The sequence below is a fragment of the Monodelphis domestica genome, chromosome 1 (assembly GCF_027887165.1).
Source record: "Monodelphis domestica isolate mMonDom1 chromosome 1, mMonDom1.pri, whole genome shotgun sequence".
NCBI lineage: Eukaryota > Metazoa > Chordata > Mammalia > Didelphimorphia > Didelphidae > Monodelphis > Monodelphis domestica.
In genome coordinates, this window is record NC_077227.1 from 155,503,519 (window position 1) to 155,522,607 (window position 19,089).

General features: G+C 36.0%; 1 protein-coding gene across 2 annotated transcripts in view; it reads right to left on the minus strand.

The window, feature by feature from the left end:
- Positions 1-19,089, minus strand: part of CLPX (caseinolytic mitochondrial matrix peptidase chaperone subunit X) — a 47,189-nt gene that overhangs the window by 2,028 nt on the left and 26,072 nt on the right. Inside the window, exons 7-13 of one of the 2 annotated variants that reach the window (XM_001367006.5) lie at positions 16,869-17,045; positions 15,931-16,095; positions 14,964-15,052; positions 12,907-13,071; positions 10,788-11,087; positions 4,062-4,154; positions 3,711-3,817 (exon numbers count right to left, since the gene is read on the minus strand). In XM_001367006.5, coding sequence (XP_001367043.1) covers positions 3,711-3,817; positions 4,062-4,154; positions 10,788-11,087; positions 12,907-13,071; positions 14,964-15,052; positions 15,931-16,095; positions 16,869-17,045 — 1,096 coding nt within the window. Of the gene's footprint in view, positions 1-3,710; positions 3,818-4,060; positions 4,408-10,787; positions 11,088-12,906; positions 13,072-14,963; positions 15,053-15,930; positions 16,096-16,868; positions 17,046-19,089 lie in introns of those variants that run through there. The other variant, XM_056808541.1, reaches the window with a different exon arrangement.

The following is a 19,089-nucleotide window of genomic DNA, read 5'->3' on the forward strand; positions in this document are numbered from 1 at the left end:
TATCCTTGATTAACCTTTGTTGTGGAATTCTGTCAACTGTTTAACAAAATTCTAACTCTAAAATGGCTTGCATTAGAGAGATTTTCAAAGAATATGAAAAACTGCCTGTTTTTGAAACCCTTTCTTTAAGCAGAGATCCTTTAGTTTAGAATTGATAAAACTTTCTTTTGACAGGTTTGTTCTCAAAATGAAGAAGAGTATTTTCTTCTACACTTTTATCATCTGTTTGGACTAGTGGAATAATTTCCTAATTATTCTCTATTTACTCCTCTTTCTAATCCATTCTGTACACAATTGCTGAAGTAATATTCTAGAGTATGTGCCCAGTAATGTAATTTACCCAAGAAGTGTCACTGGTTCTAGTGTCTGTCTGTCTATCTGTCTGTCTCTGCTCTTATATGGCAATTAAAACCATTTCCAGTCTGGCTTCCAAGGTATTTTCTCTGGCCAATTTCCTATTATTTCACTATATTCTCTACATTTCAAACTGGCCCACTTGCAGATTCCCAAATTCAACATTCTGTCTCCTACCTCACCATCTTAAATTCACTCTCTCCTCACTTCTACCTCTTTGAATCTTGAGCTACCTTCAGGGCTGACTTCAAAAGCCTCTCCTACAAAGGGCTTGAACTCCTTCAAATGTTCCACTTCCACTCCTCTACGTCTCATCCCAAATAGAATAAAGACTCTTTGAGGACAGGAACCTATTAATTTTTTTCCTTTGTATCTCCCATAGTGCTTTGGAAACAGAAATTGCTTTAAAAGGTTGCTGAATAATGGCTAACAATCCATGCCACCTCACCCTGTACAACTCTAGTCCATAAAGTCCACTTAATGTGAAAAAGGCTTTCCTTTAGTCTGCTCTATCCATGAATATAGGCTGTCCACTGTTATCCTTTGCTCTCTCACTACACGTTACAGCTGCATCACAGATTTGAGAATCAAAAACAACCTTAAAGAACACCTAATCCAAGTCTATTTTAAATATAAGAAAAAATTTTAATAAATAAATACAAGAAAATTGAGGTCCCTGCCTAGTCATCTCACAGGTAATAAGTAAGATTAATAAAGATATGAACTCAGGTCCTCTGAATCCAATCCAGCACTTGTTTAGCTCTGCATAAACTATTCCAACTTCTTTTCTGATAAAATAGTTTATTGAGATCTTTTATGATGCTTCTTGGCAATATACTGCAGCCTACTCATACTCTCTAGGCATCTTCCTCCACTGCTCTTTGGGTTAACCACAATTTTAATTCTTTGGAAACTATTCATGATTTGCAGCCATATAATACTTCAAGAAAATATTAAAAAGCTATATGGAAGAAGTTTGGGATCATTAAAAGTATTGCTCAAATCCCCAAATGTGGATTCATATTGCTCCTTTCCTCCTTTTTATTCCTGGGCTTATCATTTATCCAAAATGTGTTCAAAACACACACTCTTTGTGTGTTGGTGTTGAACCAGCTCTGTAGGCTATTCATCCAAATGTATATCTTAGACTACAGAACAGGAATTCTTTTAGAAAGAAATTCTGATTATAGATCTCATTAGGAGGTTATGTAATGTTCCATAGTCTACTTCAGTCATCATAATGCAATTCATAAAAAGGAGCATCCAGAGGACTTCATCAACTATAGAGAATCCTCTTCCATTTGAAGATTATACTAGACGGTCTTCATGACAATGGCAATAATTCTTGCCAGCATTTGTTTTCCTCTTATATGTCTCACTTAACATTAATAATCAGATATTTTCAAAGTGCCTGTTTGTTGCATGCTTCAATTAACTTTGCATGATTTAAATACATATATGGGGGAATATCTTGTTAGGGGAGAATGCTAACAAACCCAAACTTTTTTTAAAAATACTCTATGAACTGGGGGCAGCAAGGTGGCTCAGTGGATTGAGAGCCAGGCATAGAGATGGGAGGTCCTGGGTTCAAATCTTGCCTCAGACTTTCTAGCCATGTGACCCTGGACAAGTCACTTAACCCCCATTGCCTAGCATGAAAGATAATTCTTTACTCTATTGTCTATCCTGAGTTAACACTAATTTAAGCACATCACTAGGTTGTGATGACAGGATTAACTAACTCTCTTTTGTCTACCTTTTGATTGAATCGACAAGCTTGAACTAGGTGGAGGAGCTCACAAACCACTTAGTGAATTCACACCCTACCTAGTGCTAGGTGAAAAACCAGAAAGATACTTGGAGAGTTCTACCTTTTTTTTTTAACTCAAACAATCAGAAACTTGTGAATTCTTTTAAGAGTTCACAACCTCAGAAACTGTGAACCCTTTCAATGAGTTATTTACCCCTCCAGAAGGTACAAATTGGTATATATTTTTAGCATCAATCCTCTATATCCATCTTTATGTTGATTTAATTGGGAAGGTTTTAGTGAGTTCTTTGTGGAACCTTCATTCTTTTATCTTCCACAATATATTCTGGCACAGGTGTAAAATTATTGTTATGGTTGGCATTTTAAAAACAACAACTAAATTTGATTAAAACCAGTCAATTCTTTCTATTGCAAATGAACAAAAAAATGGTTTGTTTTTTTTTGTGGTCAACTTGGCCCTTTCTCCTTTATTGTGGTATTCATTAAATATGTGAACAATAATGATAAAATCTGTCCTTTCACTGGAAAACCTAGCTCAATATCCTTCCTTGAAAACTGTTGCCTTTTTTTTAAATTTAAACTCTCACCTTCTATCTTAGTATCAATTCTAAGACAGATGAGTGGCAAGGGCTAGGTAATCAGAGTTAAGTGACTAGCCCAGGGTCACACAGCTAGGAAATGTCTAAGGCCAAATTTGAATCCAGGTCTTCTAGAATCTAGGCCTGGTGCTCTATCCACTGAGTCACCTAGCTGCCCCAGTACTGATGACTTCTGAGAGAACAGTCTCAGTAGAGGTGCTGGGGTAACAGAAGTCATACTGGAAGAATTAAGGAGCGAATGGGTGGTAACAAAGTAGAATCAGCAAGTACAGACTACTAGTTCAAGAAGTTTGATGGTAAAGAGGAGAGACATGAACCCCCAAGACAAGGAAAATAAAATTGTTTTGGAGGAAGGGGTTGAGGTGCCAGAGGAAAGAGAAAGAGAAAAAAAGTAAATAATTGATGGAGTAAGTTCTAAGAGGAGAAAGCAAGGCATAAGATATAAGGATTCAAGTGGAAGAGTTCCTCTGAGATAAGGAGATTATGTGCTTACTTGCTTCCTTCCTTCCTTCCCTTCCCTTCCATCTTGGAATCAATAGTGTGTATTGGTTCCAAAGCAGAAGAGTGGTAAAGGCTAGGCAATGGTGTCAAGTGACTTGCCCAGGGTCACACAGCTGGGAAGTGTCTGAGGCCAGATTTGAACCTAGGACCTCCCGTCTCTAGGCCTGGTTCTCAATCCAGAGTCACCTAGCTGCCCCTATATCTTCACTTTCTTATTCATAAATTCAAACCACATGTGACCTTTATATTTTTAAAAATATTTTCTTTAGTTAGAAAAAAATCAAGTTTTAGATTTTTAAAAAAGGTTAATAAAATGTTTTACCTTATAAGTTCATTTAATGAATTTATCTTTGAGAAAATTCTTGATGGACTAAGCTTTATATCATGTATTAATCACATAACAAAGGTTTTAATGCTATTTTTATGTACATAATAAGGCTGCACTTCAAATGATGAATTTGTTTTGGCATAACAATTCATATTACCTAATGTATCCTGGTTCCTTCTTTCCTTCTACAACTTCTTTGTCAACTTCCACACATACAATGTCAGAATTTGGTACTTCGAACATTGGCTCTAGTAACAGCTTTTCCTAAGAGTAAGAAAAAGATAACACAGAAAATTGAAGTCCAAACCTAGATTCTTGCATTTTGTGTATAGTCACTGAATGATAAAAATATGCAAAAAGCTCTTGTTTTATATTTAGCACAACAAAAAGGAACTCGGGTGTACATAACTACTACACTTTCTGTAAGTATCCCACTTGCACATTTAACACAGATATGCTTTTTCTAAAGCAGGAACCATTGTAGTTCTGTAGGGCAACAAAAACTCACCATGATAGATCGAAGGCCCCTTGCACCAGTCTTCCTATCTAGTGCCAATCTGGCTATAGCCTTCAAAGCATCTTCAGTGACATTAAGCTCACACTATATGTTAAAAAGAAAGAGATATTCAGTTAGATATTTGACAAAGCTTTCCTAAGTGGCCATAAGGTGCTTTACCTTTTAACCAATACTGCCACCACCCTAGTCCAGGCCTTCATTACCTTATGCCTGGTCTATTGCAATAGCCTAAAACTGGTTTCTTTGCCTCCAGTCTCTCCTCCCTGCAATCCATCCTGCAACACCATTTTGATCATGTCATTCCCCTCCTGAAAAATCTTCAATGGATCCCCATTGCCTAGGAAATAAAGTACATACTCCTCAGCTGGTATTCAAGGCTTTCTAGGAGCTGGCCCCCAAACTCTTACCTTTCTAGTCTTATCTCCCACTACTCTTCTATATATTCTCTAAGATTTGACCAAACCTCTTCATTCTCTGAACCTCTCCTGTTTTGCTAATGTGCTCTTCCTTTATGTGAAAATGTGCTCTCCCCCAATGATTAACTATTCCTTTTCCATCCATTCTTCAGTACGGAGTTCACAAGCTATTCCTCCATTAGGCATTCTTCAATCACCATCTGCAGAAGTAATTCCTCCCTTCTCTGAAATAGTACAGCCCTGTGGTTGTACCACTCTTCTGGCACTTATCTATCACATATTCTCCCACAGCATAGTGCTTGGCACATACAATAATGAGTACTTAATAAATGCTTTTATATTTTCTTATGCTTGTACATATCCTGGAATTATGTCTTTAACATATACATCCTACCTTATACAAAGCAGGCACTCAAAATACTTGCTGAATGAAGTAATAACAACTAGCATTTGCACAGTGCTTCAAGGTTTGCAATACAAACACCTTATTTTATGCTGACATAAACTCTGGAAGGTAGGTGCTACCTATATACCAGTTTTACAGATGATGAAACTAAGGTAGCAGAAATTAAGGGTCTTGCTCTTATTAAAGGTCTGAGATTGGATTTAAATTGAGTCATCCTTACTCCAGGTCTAGCAATCTATTCGACATGCCTTTTATTTGCAATATAAAATATTCTAATGTATATATTACATGCATTTGAATTTACTTCAGACATTATCTTATTATGAGAGTTATTAAATCACTTAGAATCAGAATTATCTGAATTAAGAATGCACCCAGTGGGGGCAGTGAGGTAGGTGGCAGTGGATAAAGAGCCAGCCTGAATCAGGAGGATTCAAATCTGGCCTCATTTACTACCTAGATGTGTAACCCTGGGCAAGTCACTCAACCCACCTGGCCTAGTCCTTGCCCTTCTGTCTTAAGTGTTGTAACCAAGATGGATGTAAGGTTAAAAAAAAAAAAGAATGTACCCAATGTATAAGAGGTTAAATATGTATACAACAAAATAAGATCTCTATTGTGATCCAACAACTAAAGTTTCTCTTCTCAGGAACCTCATAATTTATTTGGTATAAAACAAGAGAACCAATCAGTATGACTAACCATATTCTTATTACTATATGAAAAAAAAAACCTAATCAGTATGCATCACCAACTTTATGCTTTGTCTAAAGCCAGGGTTCTGAGTAGAGGGCAGTGTGTAGGGAGGAAGATATCCTCTTTTACATCACTTTTTATAAATGTACATATTTTTATAGCCAAGAAATTTTACTGTCATGCAGTACTTATTTTTATGTGACCCGAGACAAAGAGTATACTGAGGTCTTGATGTCTCTGTCAGACTTTTAAAAGAACCAAACTCAAGAGCATAGTTGTCATGGCTCCTTGAGAGTCCACAAAGGTCTTTTCCCAGTACATGTGTATAGGCATGAAGATACCAGAAAGCAGAAACACATTTTTTTTTAATATACTGGTATGAAAAGATGAAATTCTCCATCATTCTAAGTGATGTAATTAAATATGGAACATACTAAAACTAGTCACAGGAAACCAATTCAGCTAAAGAAAAGTGGTTAACTACATAAAATCTCATTTCATTAAAAAGATTTCAAATAAGAATTCTAAATAGAAGACCAAAAACCACCTTTGAATCTTTTAGGAATGTAATTACAACTATGATTATAAACTAAACTGTAGGTGTCACTTTGTATGCTGGAAAAGGACTAAATTTTGTTAAGTTAAACATGAAGTAGGAGAGCTTACTAAAGGAATTTTAAAACAAATACTCTTATAAAGGCAGAGGTGGCTGGTGGCACAGAGGATAAAAGTGCTAACTCTGGAGTTAAGAAGTTCAAATCCAGCCAACATTTACTAGCTGTGTAATTCTGGTTAAGTCACTGTACCCTCTGTTTGCCTCAGTTTCCTCAACTGTAAAATGAGGATAATAACATTTATCTCACAGGGCTGTTGTGAGGATCAAATAAGATATTTGTAAAAATGCTTAGCACAATGTTTGGCACATAGCAGGCACTACATTGATGCTTATTTCCTTTTCTTTTACACCCTTCCCCTTCTCACTGAGCAAATAATCATCCTCTCCTATTTCCAAATCTGTACTAAAGCAGAACACACACATATTTTTAAAAATCTAAACGATCCTGAAATGCTATTGTGTTATATTCCATGCAAATATCCCATTACCCAATGCTTTCTGAAACACTGTCCAATATCAATCTGTAATTCTGAAGAGGTTGTGGATTCAAAGCTCGTTGAAACTTTAACATAAAATTCATTTTCCCTCTGGACTAGCCCAATAAAGAATATTCCATTAACAAAGCCAAGAATTGAGGTTTTACCTCAAAATTAGTGACCATAAAATGCTCACTAATTTTAGTTACCTTTCCAAATTCATACAAATGGACCAAGCAAAAGAGTATGAATGAATCAATACAAAGCCATCAACATTACTGAGAAAAAAATCCATAAAATCACATATCCTAATGATTGTGGGTCAGTTACATCAAGCAGTTTTTTCCAAAGATCAAAATATCTGCCTTTGCCTCTATGCTACTGAATATTTTATCAGTTATTTGGATGAATGGAATAGATAGAAAAGTTTATCAAAATTTGCAGCCGGAGAATAGTTAAAATATTGACTAACAAGATCTAAAGGTAAGATGGAACTTGGAAGGGATCAAGTATAAAGTCTTGCAGTAGGACACAAAAAGTTAACTTTACCAGATTTTAGATAGGCATGGCATGAATAGGCAAGTTATTATGAAAAAAAATTAAGATACTGTTAGTGGTCATCAAGCTCAATGAATTTACAAGTTATGAGCCAAAAACAGTAGTAAGGAATGGAAAAACATGACTTTTCCACATTATTATGTGCTGGGCATTCTGCTAAGGATTAGAAGACATACAAAAAAAAGCAAGACAGTCTCTGACCTTTTCTTGGATGGGACCTTTTCCTCTAGAGAATAATTTCCCATTTTTGGAAGTTACATTTTAAGTCAGGGCATTTACAAATTGGGTGGGTGGGGTGTGTTGTATTCAATTATTTGAAGAGCCATTTTGTGGAAGACACATTGGACTGGTTGTGTACCAAAGGGCAGCACAGATAGGAAAGAGTAGAAGTTACAGAGATAGCTTTATGAGTGATTTAAGGAAAACTTCCACAAGGGAATAGGTTGTTTCTGGAGGTAGCAAAGTTTCTCATCACTACAGGTCTTTAAACAGAGGCTAGATGATGTGAAGACTGGATTTAGCTATCTCCTGATTGTAACAATGAAGGTACTTAGCTCTTCCTTTATAGTGAAACTAGAATTGTATTTTTAGATTTTAACTACAAAAAGGTGTTAAGTAACTACAAAAGGTGAATTTACCAAAAGAGATGTTAAGTAACCCAAAAAGATAATCTAACCAGAGAAGGTGAGAATGAAAGAATGGGCAGTCCTACAGAAAAGTGTCTGCTGTGGACTATGGAGCAACTGGAATACAGCCAGCCAGATGTCTTTAGACTGCCACCCTTGGTGAGGCCCATCTTCTTGAGTCTCTGTCTCTGTCTCTGTCTCTCTCTGTCTCTCCCTCTCCCTCCCTCCCTCTTTCTATCTCCCTCCTTCTCTCTCTCATATCTTCCTTTTATTGTACATATTGTAAATAAACTACCATAAATTCCATTTACTTTAATAATTCATTTTGGGATTTAGGAATAAAATCCCTGGCGACCACCCTAATTAATATATTATCAGTCCAACCGCAATTAATTTTAACAATGACCACTTATCAGGGATATTTCTAAGAGGAATCCTAATTCAGAGACAGGTTGGACTAGAATTGAAATCCCTTTCAACTTTTGTGATTCTGCAACAACCTATTCAAAATATTCTTCTGGGTTACATTTAGAAAGTATTTGATAATTCAATAAATGAATAAGTATTATGTTAAAAAAATCTAGAAAATTTTTTTGGTTATAGTTTTATTTACCTTTATGTTGTAATGACTATTTTTAAAGTATGGTTTCGTGCATCATTTAGGCTGTGTCAGACAAATATATGCCAGTTGAATTTTTTCCCTGGTCTGAAATGTAAAATTTGTGGACCTTTTTTTTCTGCTGAAATGAAAACCCATATTTACTAACATTACCCAAGTCTCTCTCATCCCTGCCCCACTTCAGCCTTCTGCTCCGTCAGTCTTTATGATTCTCTGTGCTTGTCTTCCACTGTGCCCTCTGCAACTTCTACTGTTATAAATTCTGTTCATCACAGAGCTCTTATACTCTTTCCAATTTTTTTTTTTAACTCAGAGAATCCACGTCCCTCTGCAAAACCCTGTATGACTGTCTTCTAAGTTCTTTCTTGGCTTTTTGACAAACAGATGAGGAGCAGGGAACTCCTTGACTTTTTACTGACACTTCAATTTAAGACTATTTATCTCTCTGACACTCAGCAATCTCCTTGTTTAAAGGGTCACTCCATCTGTTCCTATTTCCCAGTCCAGCTCCCTGAATCAGTTATCTCTTTACCTCAAGATCATTTTCCTTTTTAAAATTCTTGGCTTTCAGTTTTCTTTTCCACCACATACTTTTTCTCACTTGTTGCCTACAACATATATACTGAAATCCCCTTAAACACGTTGGCTCCTCTAGTTCATCAACCTTAATTGTCATTACTGCACCTTTATCCCAACTTAGGCACACACAGGGATGGCCAATATCCTTGAGCTCATCATAACCAGTAACTATTCTATTACCATGATCTAGAATTTCAACTCTGGCTTACTCCACAAAAATCCTTAGCCTTACCACGACCTTCAGTCATTCCTATCCCTCTTTGATCTTCCCAGTCTATAACCTGTGCTCTGGCTCCAACTGTCTCCCTTCAGCCTCAATCCTATTATTGATTACTTCAACTATACTACCCCCACCCCAACTCCTGAATCCCCAACTCTTTTTGTTTACCACTGCCCATATGTTACCAAAACCCTGTATCAATCCCCCCCATGACTTCTATTCCTACTCACAGATTAATTAATGTTCCAAAGAGAACCATTATGACTGGGTCCTCTAAATATTTAAATTTTCTAATCTCAACTGGGCCCTCACACACAGCTGACTACCATACTCCCCACAACAATTATTCCAAACACAGCTCTTTTCCTGGTTCTCCTTATCTGTTTGACCAATCCACATCTTCTTTGCTGGATCAACCATTTCCTATTCATTTGTAATGAATAGCCTCTCTTCTATCTCTATACTCCTCTAGATCTCATCAGTTCCCAGGGATTCAATGATCATCTCTCTATAGAAGATACCAAAATTATATATCTAGCCCTAATCTTTCTCCTGAGCTCCAGGCCCACTTCACCAACTTCCTTTCATTATTACCTGACTCAACTCGAATTCATCATGCTCAAAATGGAACTGATCTTCTCCCTCAGACAATTGTTCCAAACTTTCCAATTTCATGTGAAGGTGCTAGCATGTTCCCAGTCATCTAGGTTTGAAACCTTGGAGTTATCCTCTCTTTCACTCTTCAAATCCAATCAATAATCACATCTTTACCAATCCTACACCTCCAGAACATGTTTCTCTCCCCTTATATGGAAATCTAATTATGCATCTCTTCATATCTCATTTAGACTACAGGAATAGCCTAATTGCTCTCTTTGCTTCTATTCTCTTTCATCAACCTATTCTTTACGCAGCTGTGAAAATAATGGTTCTACACCACAGTTCTGATTGTATTATTACCCCTTCCTCAAAAACTTTCACAGGCTCTCTGTTGTTTGTAGGATCAAATGTAAATATCTAACCCCAGCGTTTAAAGCCTAGATCTCCAGCTTACCTTTCTAGATTTATTTCATGCTACTTCCTCCTTTATATAGATCTCTGGGATGTTATTCTTTCTTGAATAAGAATTTTGTAGTTAAATAATTATTTACTATCTTCTTTCTATAACTTTCTTAAAGTAATAGGTATATAATAGCCCCATGATGAGAAGCTGACATGCTAAAATGGGCATTTATATATTTCAAGGGGGCAGGCTGTGATGTGAGTTGCCTTTCCATGTTTCTGGGTTTTGCATCACCATTACCACTCTATAACAAAGAAGAAGCAAACCACCACCATCATAATTCCAATTGTTTGTCCCTTCTCTTCAATTTCTTTGGCGAGCGATCAGTGGGTGTCATAGTAGTGAGAGTGGCTTTTTTTTTTTATTTTTAGGGCTAGTTTAGAGAATTCCATAAGAGAAAATTTCAAATATCCAGATCAAACAAGAGGAAAAATTATCAAACCTTGTCCATGCTGAATAATGCCTGGTACTGGGGAACGACTGCATTACGCGGTTCAGTGAGAATCTGTACAAGTGTTTTTTCATCTAGGCTATGCAAGGGAACCACCACAGGTAACCGTCCCACAAACTCTGGAATCATGCCAAATTCAATGAGATCTCTAGCTTCCACATGGCGTAATAAGCGATCTTTTTCTTCAATATCTTGGTGAGTATTTGATTCCCCACTTCGGTTGGCAAGATCTGCTGCTGCTGCAGCCCTCCTGCCTTTTCCTAAATTAGATGGTGTCCCAAATCCAAGATACTGTCAAAGAAAAAATATAGTTATGAGAAGTTCTAAGATTAATATTTAGTAGTTTTCTGTTACTGATTTAAAAATAAAAATAATTACAGAATAAACATCTTAGCTTCCATCATAGAAAAGGAAATAAAATCATTACAACTGTTTTTGAAAAATGAAAACAAATATAGATACCAACTAAGAAGTGTGCCCCTTCCTCCTTGAGGTTGCACTTCTTACAGTTTTCTGAAAATCTTATTTTTAAAGACTTTTTCTTACAAAGAAAATTGGAAGAGTACCCATACCCCTATTTCATATGCACTAGTCAAAAAAAAGAAAAGAAAACCAAAAGTAGCAAAATACCATTTAGCATCAGTTAAATATATTAACTGTTGAAAAATAATTCTATTAGAAATGCAAAGTATTTCCCTCTAAATCTATCCAGTAAAAAATTGACAATTATTAACAATTTAACAGATAAGATATTCCTATATTTGAAATAATAGATTTATAATGCATATATAGTACTCCAGTTGGGCTAATTAGAAAAGGAAAGCTTTTGAATGACAGAATATTATTAGATAACCTAATGGAGAAAGATAATCAGTATGAATGAATTAAACCATGACAAACAAGGTAAGGAAATATAATTTTATATCTACATTAATATAGATCTTGCCTTTGAACTGTCAATTTATTAAAAGGTACTTTTTCATATCCTATGAGAGGCCTATACATACTTCTAAAAATTAGTCTGATTAAAATACAGTAGCAGAAAAAAGTAATGAGGTCTATAGCTTTATTTCTGATAAGTTTTTTTAAGTATATAGCTAAGAAAAAAGACATTTTTTATATTAGCTATAGAAGTATGCTTTATAAGAACAAAAAACACATTCTGAAAAATTCTAGAAGGTAAATGCTATTATTACCCCCCCATTTAATAGATGAGGAAACTGAGGTAAACAGAGGTTAAATGATTCATCCAGGATTACACAGCTCTATCTGCTGTGCCACCTACAAATACTAAGTACACACATATTCAAAGGTTCTAATGAAAAAATTACATTTTTAAAGGTCTATGACTTTTAGTTGGCCAGTTATGAGACTTCATACTTTAAGTTTAATATTATAGAAAATCATCAACATTTATTAAGTACCTATTATGGCCAAGTTCTGATGCATTGTTGAGGATACAAAGATGGCATTCAAACTATACCTGCCCTCAAAGATCTTATATTGGGGAGAAAACAAGTATAAATATATTCAAGGTATATGGAAAACAAAAAGCTAATCAGAGATAAGGGAAGGGAGCACAGAAAGCTAGAGGGAATTATTAGGAAAGGTCTCTAAATGTCAGAGATACCTGTATTTGCCTTAAGAAGTGACACAAGGCCCCTATTTTATGAATATCACTTTGGTGGCTATGTGGAGGATGGACTAGAATGAGAGGAGACTTGAGAGACAGATCAGTGAGGAAACTTCTGCAATATTGCTACTGGACAGTAATACTGCAACAGATCAGTGAGGAAGCCACAGAAAGAGGTGATGAAGGCTTGATAGTGATAAGCAAGTTAAGTAGAAAGAAGGAAAAATGGATGAAAGACATGTGGTGGTGGTAACACAAGACTTGGCAACCAAATGGATATATGAAGTGAGGAGGGGTGAAGAATCAAAGATAACTCTGAGGCTGGGAACCTGGGGGATGCTTTCAATAAAAAAGTTCTGAAAAAGGTTTAGATTTCAGGAGGAAAACAATGGTAGTAATAGAGCAAGTAAAATGACATCTCATTTAAATAATAACTTACTAATAATCTCACTGTATTCAAGTCCTTAAAAAACTCACCTTCTCATTTTTCCTCCTGCTGATTATTCTGTCTAAACCATTAAAAGCACCAGATGCAACAAACAGTATGTTTGTTGTATCAACTTGCACTGTTTCTCCACGAAGTTTACGGGAATTCTTTTCTGGAACATTGACTATTGTACCTTCTAACAGTTTTAACAAGCCCTAAAGAAAAAAATGAAAGGTTTATAACATTTATAAGAGTACATTAAAGGAAAGGATAAAAAAGAAACAATTGCTTTTCTTAGTGGAGAAAAGCAGGCAGACGATTCATAAACAACCTCCCCCCAAAACTTTGATATTTAACATAAAGTAAAATAGAAATTGTATTCTGTTGTTTATTTCCTCAAAGCATTGCAAGACCCTGTTACTCAAGAAATCATCAATCTGATTTGACTGATGTGATCAAGTTTTTCAAAATTTGTATTACTATTTCTATAGAGGGTAAAGCAGCCCATAAATAGCCAGAGAATCTTAAGATGAAAAAATTTTAATTTGTCTTTAATATAATTAAAAGTGCTTTTTGTATTCCTAGTGTTAAACACTGAGATACCTTAAGTCCTAGAGGAAACTTTTGCAAAATATGTCTATTTAAAAAACAATTTCACAATATTCAGTACATTTTACAAGTCTGATTATGAGGACAGCAAGGAGGTTAACTGGCTAGAGTGGAGGTGGTGGGTCCTGGGTTCAAATTTGACCTCAGACACTTAGCTAAGTGACTCTGGGCAAGTCACTTAACCTCAATTACTTAGTCCTTCCTATTCTTTTGCCTTGGGACTGAAACTTAGTATCCATTCTAAGACAGAAAGCAAGGGATTAAAAAAAAAAAGTATCATCACATCTCTCACTATGCTTCAGACCTGGAAAGAAGGTCTAGTTACTTAACCCAGAATTTATAAAGTATTTCTGAGGTGCTACTTTTAGCATTAAGAAATCTCCCCAGCCATCAAGAAAAAAAGTACCTAAAGTTAAGTATCCTTTAAATGAAGACCTCTGTTCAAACCAATCAATAATGATTTCAGAAGATTGAAGATAAAAATTCTACCTGTCTCCTAATAGAAAAGTGATACACTAATATGCAGAATGAGATAGACATTTTTAGACATGAACAATATGGGAATTTGTTTTCCTTGTCTGTGCTTATTTGTTACAAGGATTTGGTTCCCTTAATTATTTTCTAAGGGCCTATATTTTCTGAATATTGAATACTTTATTGAAAGAAATCAAAGGATGTTATATTTTAATAATGTTTGACATATAAGAATAAAAACACTACCCTTACCTAAACTAAAATTTGAGACTAATCTTATTTTAAAAAGTTGGCCTCCGGGAAAAAACATCTATTTTGTATTTTCATTATTTATTTCTGTTGTTTATCCCTTGCCTGAAATCACAAAATGAATTATGACAAAGATGATGCAAGGAACACAGAACTAAGTCAAGAGACCTGAACTACAATTTTGATTGCCATTAACTAGAGTCACTTGAGCAAATATTTAACTTCTTTGGAGCTCAATGTCCTTCTCTGTAACATAAGCCGTGACTAAAGAATCTCCAAGGTCCTTTTCCCCTAGAACATCTTAATACCACATAGAAGATTATGATTTTACTTCTTATTCTCCACAAAGGACTCTAAAAATTGCCACCACTATTTTAAAACATGTCTTCTAACTAAGCTTAAGGGCAAAAGAAAAAGACAAATTTATTCATGTGTAGATGTAATAATCAGAACTCTAAAGAAATATAACTTTTGGGAAAGTCCTTTCTCAAATATTACTAAAGCTTAATTTAAGGGCTTTGGGAAAATGATACTGAAAACTAAATTTTATCTTTTCTCTTTTGAAATAACCCAAATTTCCTAAGTCATGATATTTAAGCACTCAAAAATAACTTTCTATAAACTTTGGGATTTTGTAAGATGGCACATGAAGTTTATTGTGGGAACAATATGAATAATATGGATTGTAATTGAATGTCAAACCAAATGTACGTTATCTAGGAAAAGTTGATTCCCTTCTTTTTAGTGGGCTTGAACAAAATATTCAACTGCTTACTTGCTGAACGCCTTCTCCACCTACATCCCGTAACTGATGAATGCCTGGCACACTGCCAATCTTATCTACTTCATCCAGAAAGACAATTCCTATAATTTAAGGAGGATTCTATTTATAATATGAAATATGAAATACATACAATAACCTCATCTTTAAAATATGAAGTAGCTATAAAGTAAGTTATTAAATGGTATACTTAACATATGCATTTGCTTGCTATTTTATAAAAACACTGCTTATCCCATTCATCTTTTTCATGCCCTATATAACTTGCAGTGTTACTAGGGTGTAAGATAACCACACCCAATTCACATTCCATCCTAGGAATATGTGTCTCTCTCTACTTCATGCTAAAGGTTTCAAGTTCTTTATCCTGAAAAAAATCTTAGAAAAGAACCTGCCTTGGCAACCCTTTCTCACTTCTTATCTGCTTGTGCTAATACGCCAAAGAAATGGGAGGCGAGCAAGAAGAGAACTTGTTGGTTGTGTCTGTCTCTAAGACTGGAAGGGAGGAAAACAGGGACATGGAGCAACAGCTACATACAGGACCTTGTACACGAGGCTACTTCTATTGTTCCTGTCTCCAAATACAGAAAAAATATAGACATTAACCAACAAGCTTATTTGTGCCTTTAAGCTGTCTGCTTTAGCCCCATGACATAGGCAGCAATTGAGTTGCAGACAGGGCCTGGCAGTAATAAACAAGGTGCTCCTAGATGGCTGGTTTGTTTTCTGGCCCACTTCCACCTATGCTGTTACCTCACTAATTTCCTATCGGAGCCGACTTCTATAAAGCATGCTGAGTATGGTGGGAGTACATGACAAATATACTTAACACTTGGAGGATTTTATTTCTTAGCCCAAAATAAAGGCCAGTATTCTAATACTCCAACAAGATTACTTCATCAATTTTATTTCTATATGGTGTCAATTAGGGGACATATATGAGAATCCTGGAGAGACATACCTTGTTGTGCTTTCTCCACATTATAATTGGCATCTTGTAGCAATTTGGCAATCACAGATTCAATATCTTCACCTACATATCCCGCCTGAGTCAAAGTAGTACAGTCACAGATGGCAAAAGGTACATCAAGGCATTTTGCTAGAGTTTGGGCCAGCAATGTTTTACCTACAAATGGAAACAGTAACCATGAGTTTTGCCAAATCTATGTTGGCATATGATTTAGAAATACAACAAAAATGAAAAGTGAATTCTGGGTAGAAGACAGTCATCCTGGTGCTTCTCCCACCATTAGATGATGGGCTCCCTGAGGGCAAGGCCTGTCTCTTGCCTCTCTTTGTATTCTTGCTACTTAGTCCAGTGCAGAGGACATAGGAGGTGCTTCATAAATTTGACTGCCTGTCTGTGCTAGCGAATGGCAGCACTTGTCAGACTGCTGAGCTAGTCCTAGTCTTGCTGCTTAAGTCCCAAACCCCTTTCTGGACTCTTTTATTCCTGGGATTCAGTAGCTTTTACAAATCATCCAAGATGCCAACACTTCTGTACAAGCCCCTAAGGAAGCAACACCCGGCCCACTGTTGAGCATGAAGCCTACTGAGAAGCTGACAACTGCATGGTAAGACTGGCCCTTTGGAATTCCTTCTAAAGAAATAACCCTAACCCTGTTCTGGTGATCCTATGACACATGTGCCAGAAGGGGCGGCTCCCCTCCTGTTCTCCACCACACCTGAGGGCATTTCTCATGTCACCCACCCCTCTGTCCAGCAGCCCAGTGGGAGCACTTCCTCTCTCCCCTGTCTGGGGTTAGGGCGGAGGGGGGTGGAGTTGGGGGCCCTTGGGCACTCCATCTCTAAAAGGTTTGCCATCACTGTCCTAACCCAACTTTTTCTGTATAACAGCAATGTTTCCTCAAGAAGCAAGAAACCGTTTGAGTTACTGACCTGACCCAGTTGGTCCCAGTAACAAAATATTACTTTTTTCAAGCTTTATGTCATCATGGGCAGAATCTAGGACTTCACCTCCCCGTTTCTCCTGAGGTATTTGTTGATTTACTTGTTGCTGCATTGATGCTCCTAAAGCATTACCATGTGGACTAATCCCAGCAATCTGAAGCAATTCTGAAAATATATCAAGGACAATTTCACTTAAACTGTTTCATGCCACCCCTTCCCTCCAACACCATAGTCTAAAGACATACTCTAAATAAAGAATTATGCTGGCCTGAGATCTTATCTAATATGAAGGAATGCTTTGTGCTATATTAAGACAACATGGTTAATACTACAAAACCTTTTTATAAGATGTATTTTAAGCCAAGAAAATTAATTTTTAATTATTTTCCTATCATCTCTATTAAATAGTGAAGTAGGGACAGCTAGATGGGTCAATAAACAGAGTGCTAAGTCTGGAGTTGGGAGGTCCTGGGTTCAAATCTGACCTCAGACACTCTTAACTGTGTTACCCTGGGCAAGTCCCTTAACCCCCATTGCCTAGTCTTACTGCTCTTCTGCCTCAGAACTGATTCTTGTATTGATTCTAAGACAGAAGGTAAGAGTTCAAAAAAGTAGAAAAGTGAAAAAAAAAACAGTTACAGATTGGCTGGAAAAATGAAAATACACAGATAAGCAGTCTAGCACAAACTTCAATTCTAGAGGTAGTTCTACTCCTTTTTAAATGCAGGACTGAGCATGGGATAATAACCCTTACCAAAATGTAGATTAGCATTTTCTATGAAATTAACTGTCTAAAGAAGTTGTATGGGTCATTGGAAAGTAAGTGACTTGGCTCAGTCAAATAGTCAGTATGTGTCCAATGCAGGATTTGAACCCAAATTTTCCTGACTGTAACTGATTTTCTAACCACTATGCAACACTGCCCTGCACATGACCATGCATATAAGCCATTTAAACTCACCATGACTTACCTTCCTATGTAAAATCAGAATAATGCCTATCTTACCAATTTAATTGTTTTTTTTTTAATGCTAGGGATGAGCTGGTTTGGGATGGAAATATTTTGCAAAATAAAATGTGCTATAAAAAGCAAGGTATTTTGATAGTTCATATGAAGAGAAGTAACATGATGTAATTAGAAAGAATACTATAGTGGAAGTTAAAAGATATGTTTTGCTTCTGAACTACTTGTGTGACCCTGAATAAAAAAAGGAAAGTAAATGAACCTTTCTGGGCCTCCAGTTTTCTCATCCACAAAATAAGAGGTTAGGAATAGGTGATTTTTAAGTTACTTTTTGGTAATTGACATTTACATGGTAATTTACATATCACTTTTTACCCATTATCTCATTTGATCTTCACTAGTCTTTATGAAATACAGGACAAATATTATCAATTTTTCAGATTGGGAACCTGAGTTAAAGAGTTAGATCTGATTTTAACTGAGTCCTTCTAACTCCAACATTTAGCAGTTTTTCCAGGTAGAAGTAGCTATTCTATTACATAACAAAACAGAATCCAAAAAGATAATTGAGAGGCTAGAACAATGGGAAGAATCTAATAAAATGACATTTAATAGTTTTAAGTAAAAAGTCTATCTATAGTTGGAGTTTTAAAAAATCCAACTTATCAAGCAGATGGATAGGAAAGGACCAGCTAGGTATGAAAAAGACCCAAGTTTTAACTAAAAATGTGTTAATAATGTGACATGGCAGTCAAAAAGGGTAATGTGATTTTTAAGGTCTCAACAAAGGCAGCATAGCATTCAGAACAAGAGAAGCTATAATCCCACCAAACTACAATACTCTTCTCCCTTGATCAGTCTACTCAGGAAACATGTTTAGTCCTGGAAGCTACATTTTAGGAAGGACAACAAGCTGGAGGACCTCAAGAGAAAAGTGACCAGTATGAGGAATTGTGTGAAATGGGAAAATCACTTGAACTTAACCCTCTCTAAGCTAAATTTCTCTTATCTCTAAAATGGGGATAAAAATGCCCGTCATATCTACTTCATGGGGTCACTGTGAGACTAAAATATAATATATGCAGTTTTATACATCTTAAAGCACAATATAAGTATCTACTGTTTTTTTTCCAAGCTCCTGCCACAATGCCCACATACTAGGTATTTAACATTTATTGAATTGAAATTAATTGGAGTGGTTATTTTTCATTTCCAAAGTGTCCTTAGGTAGATCATTAAAGCTGA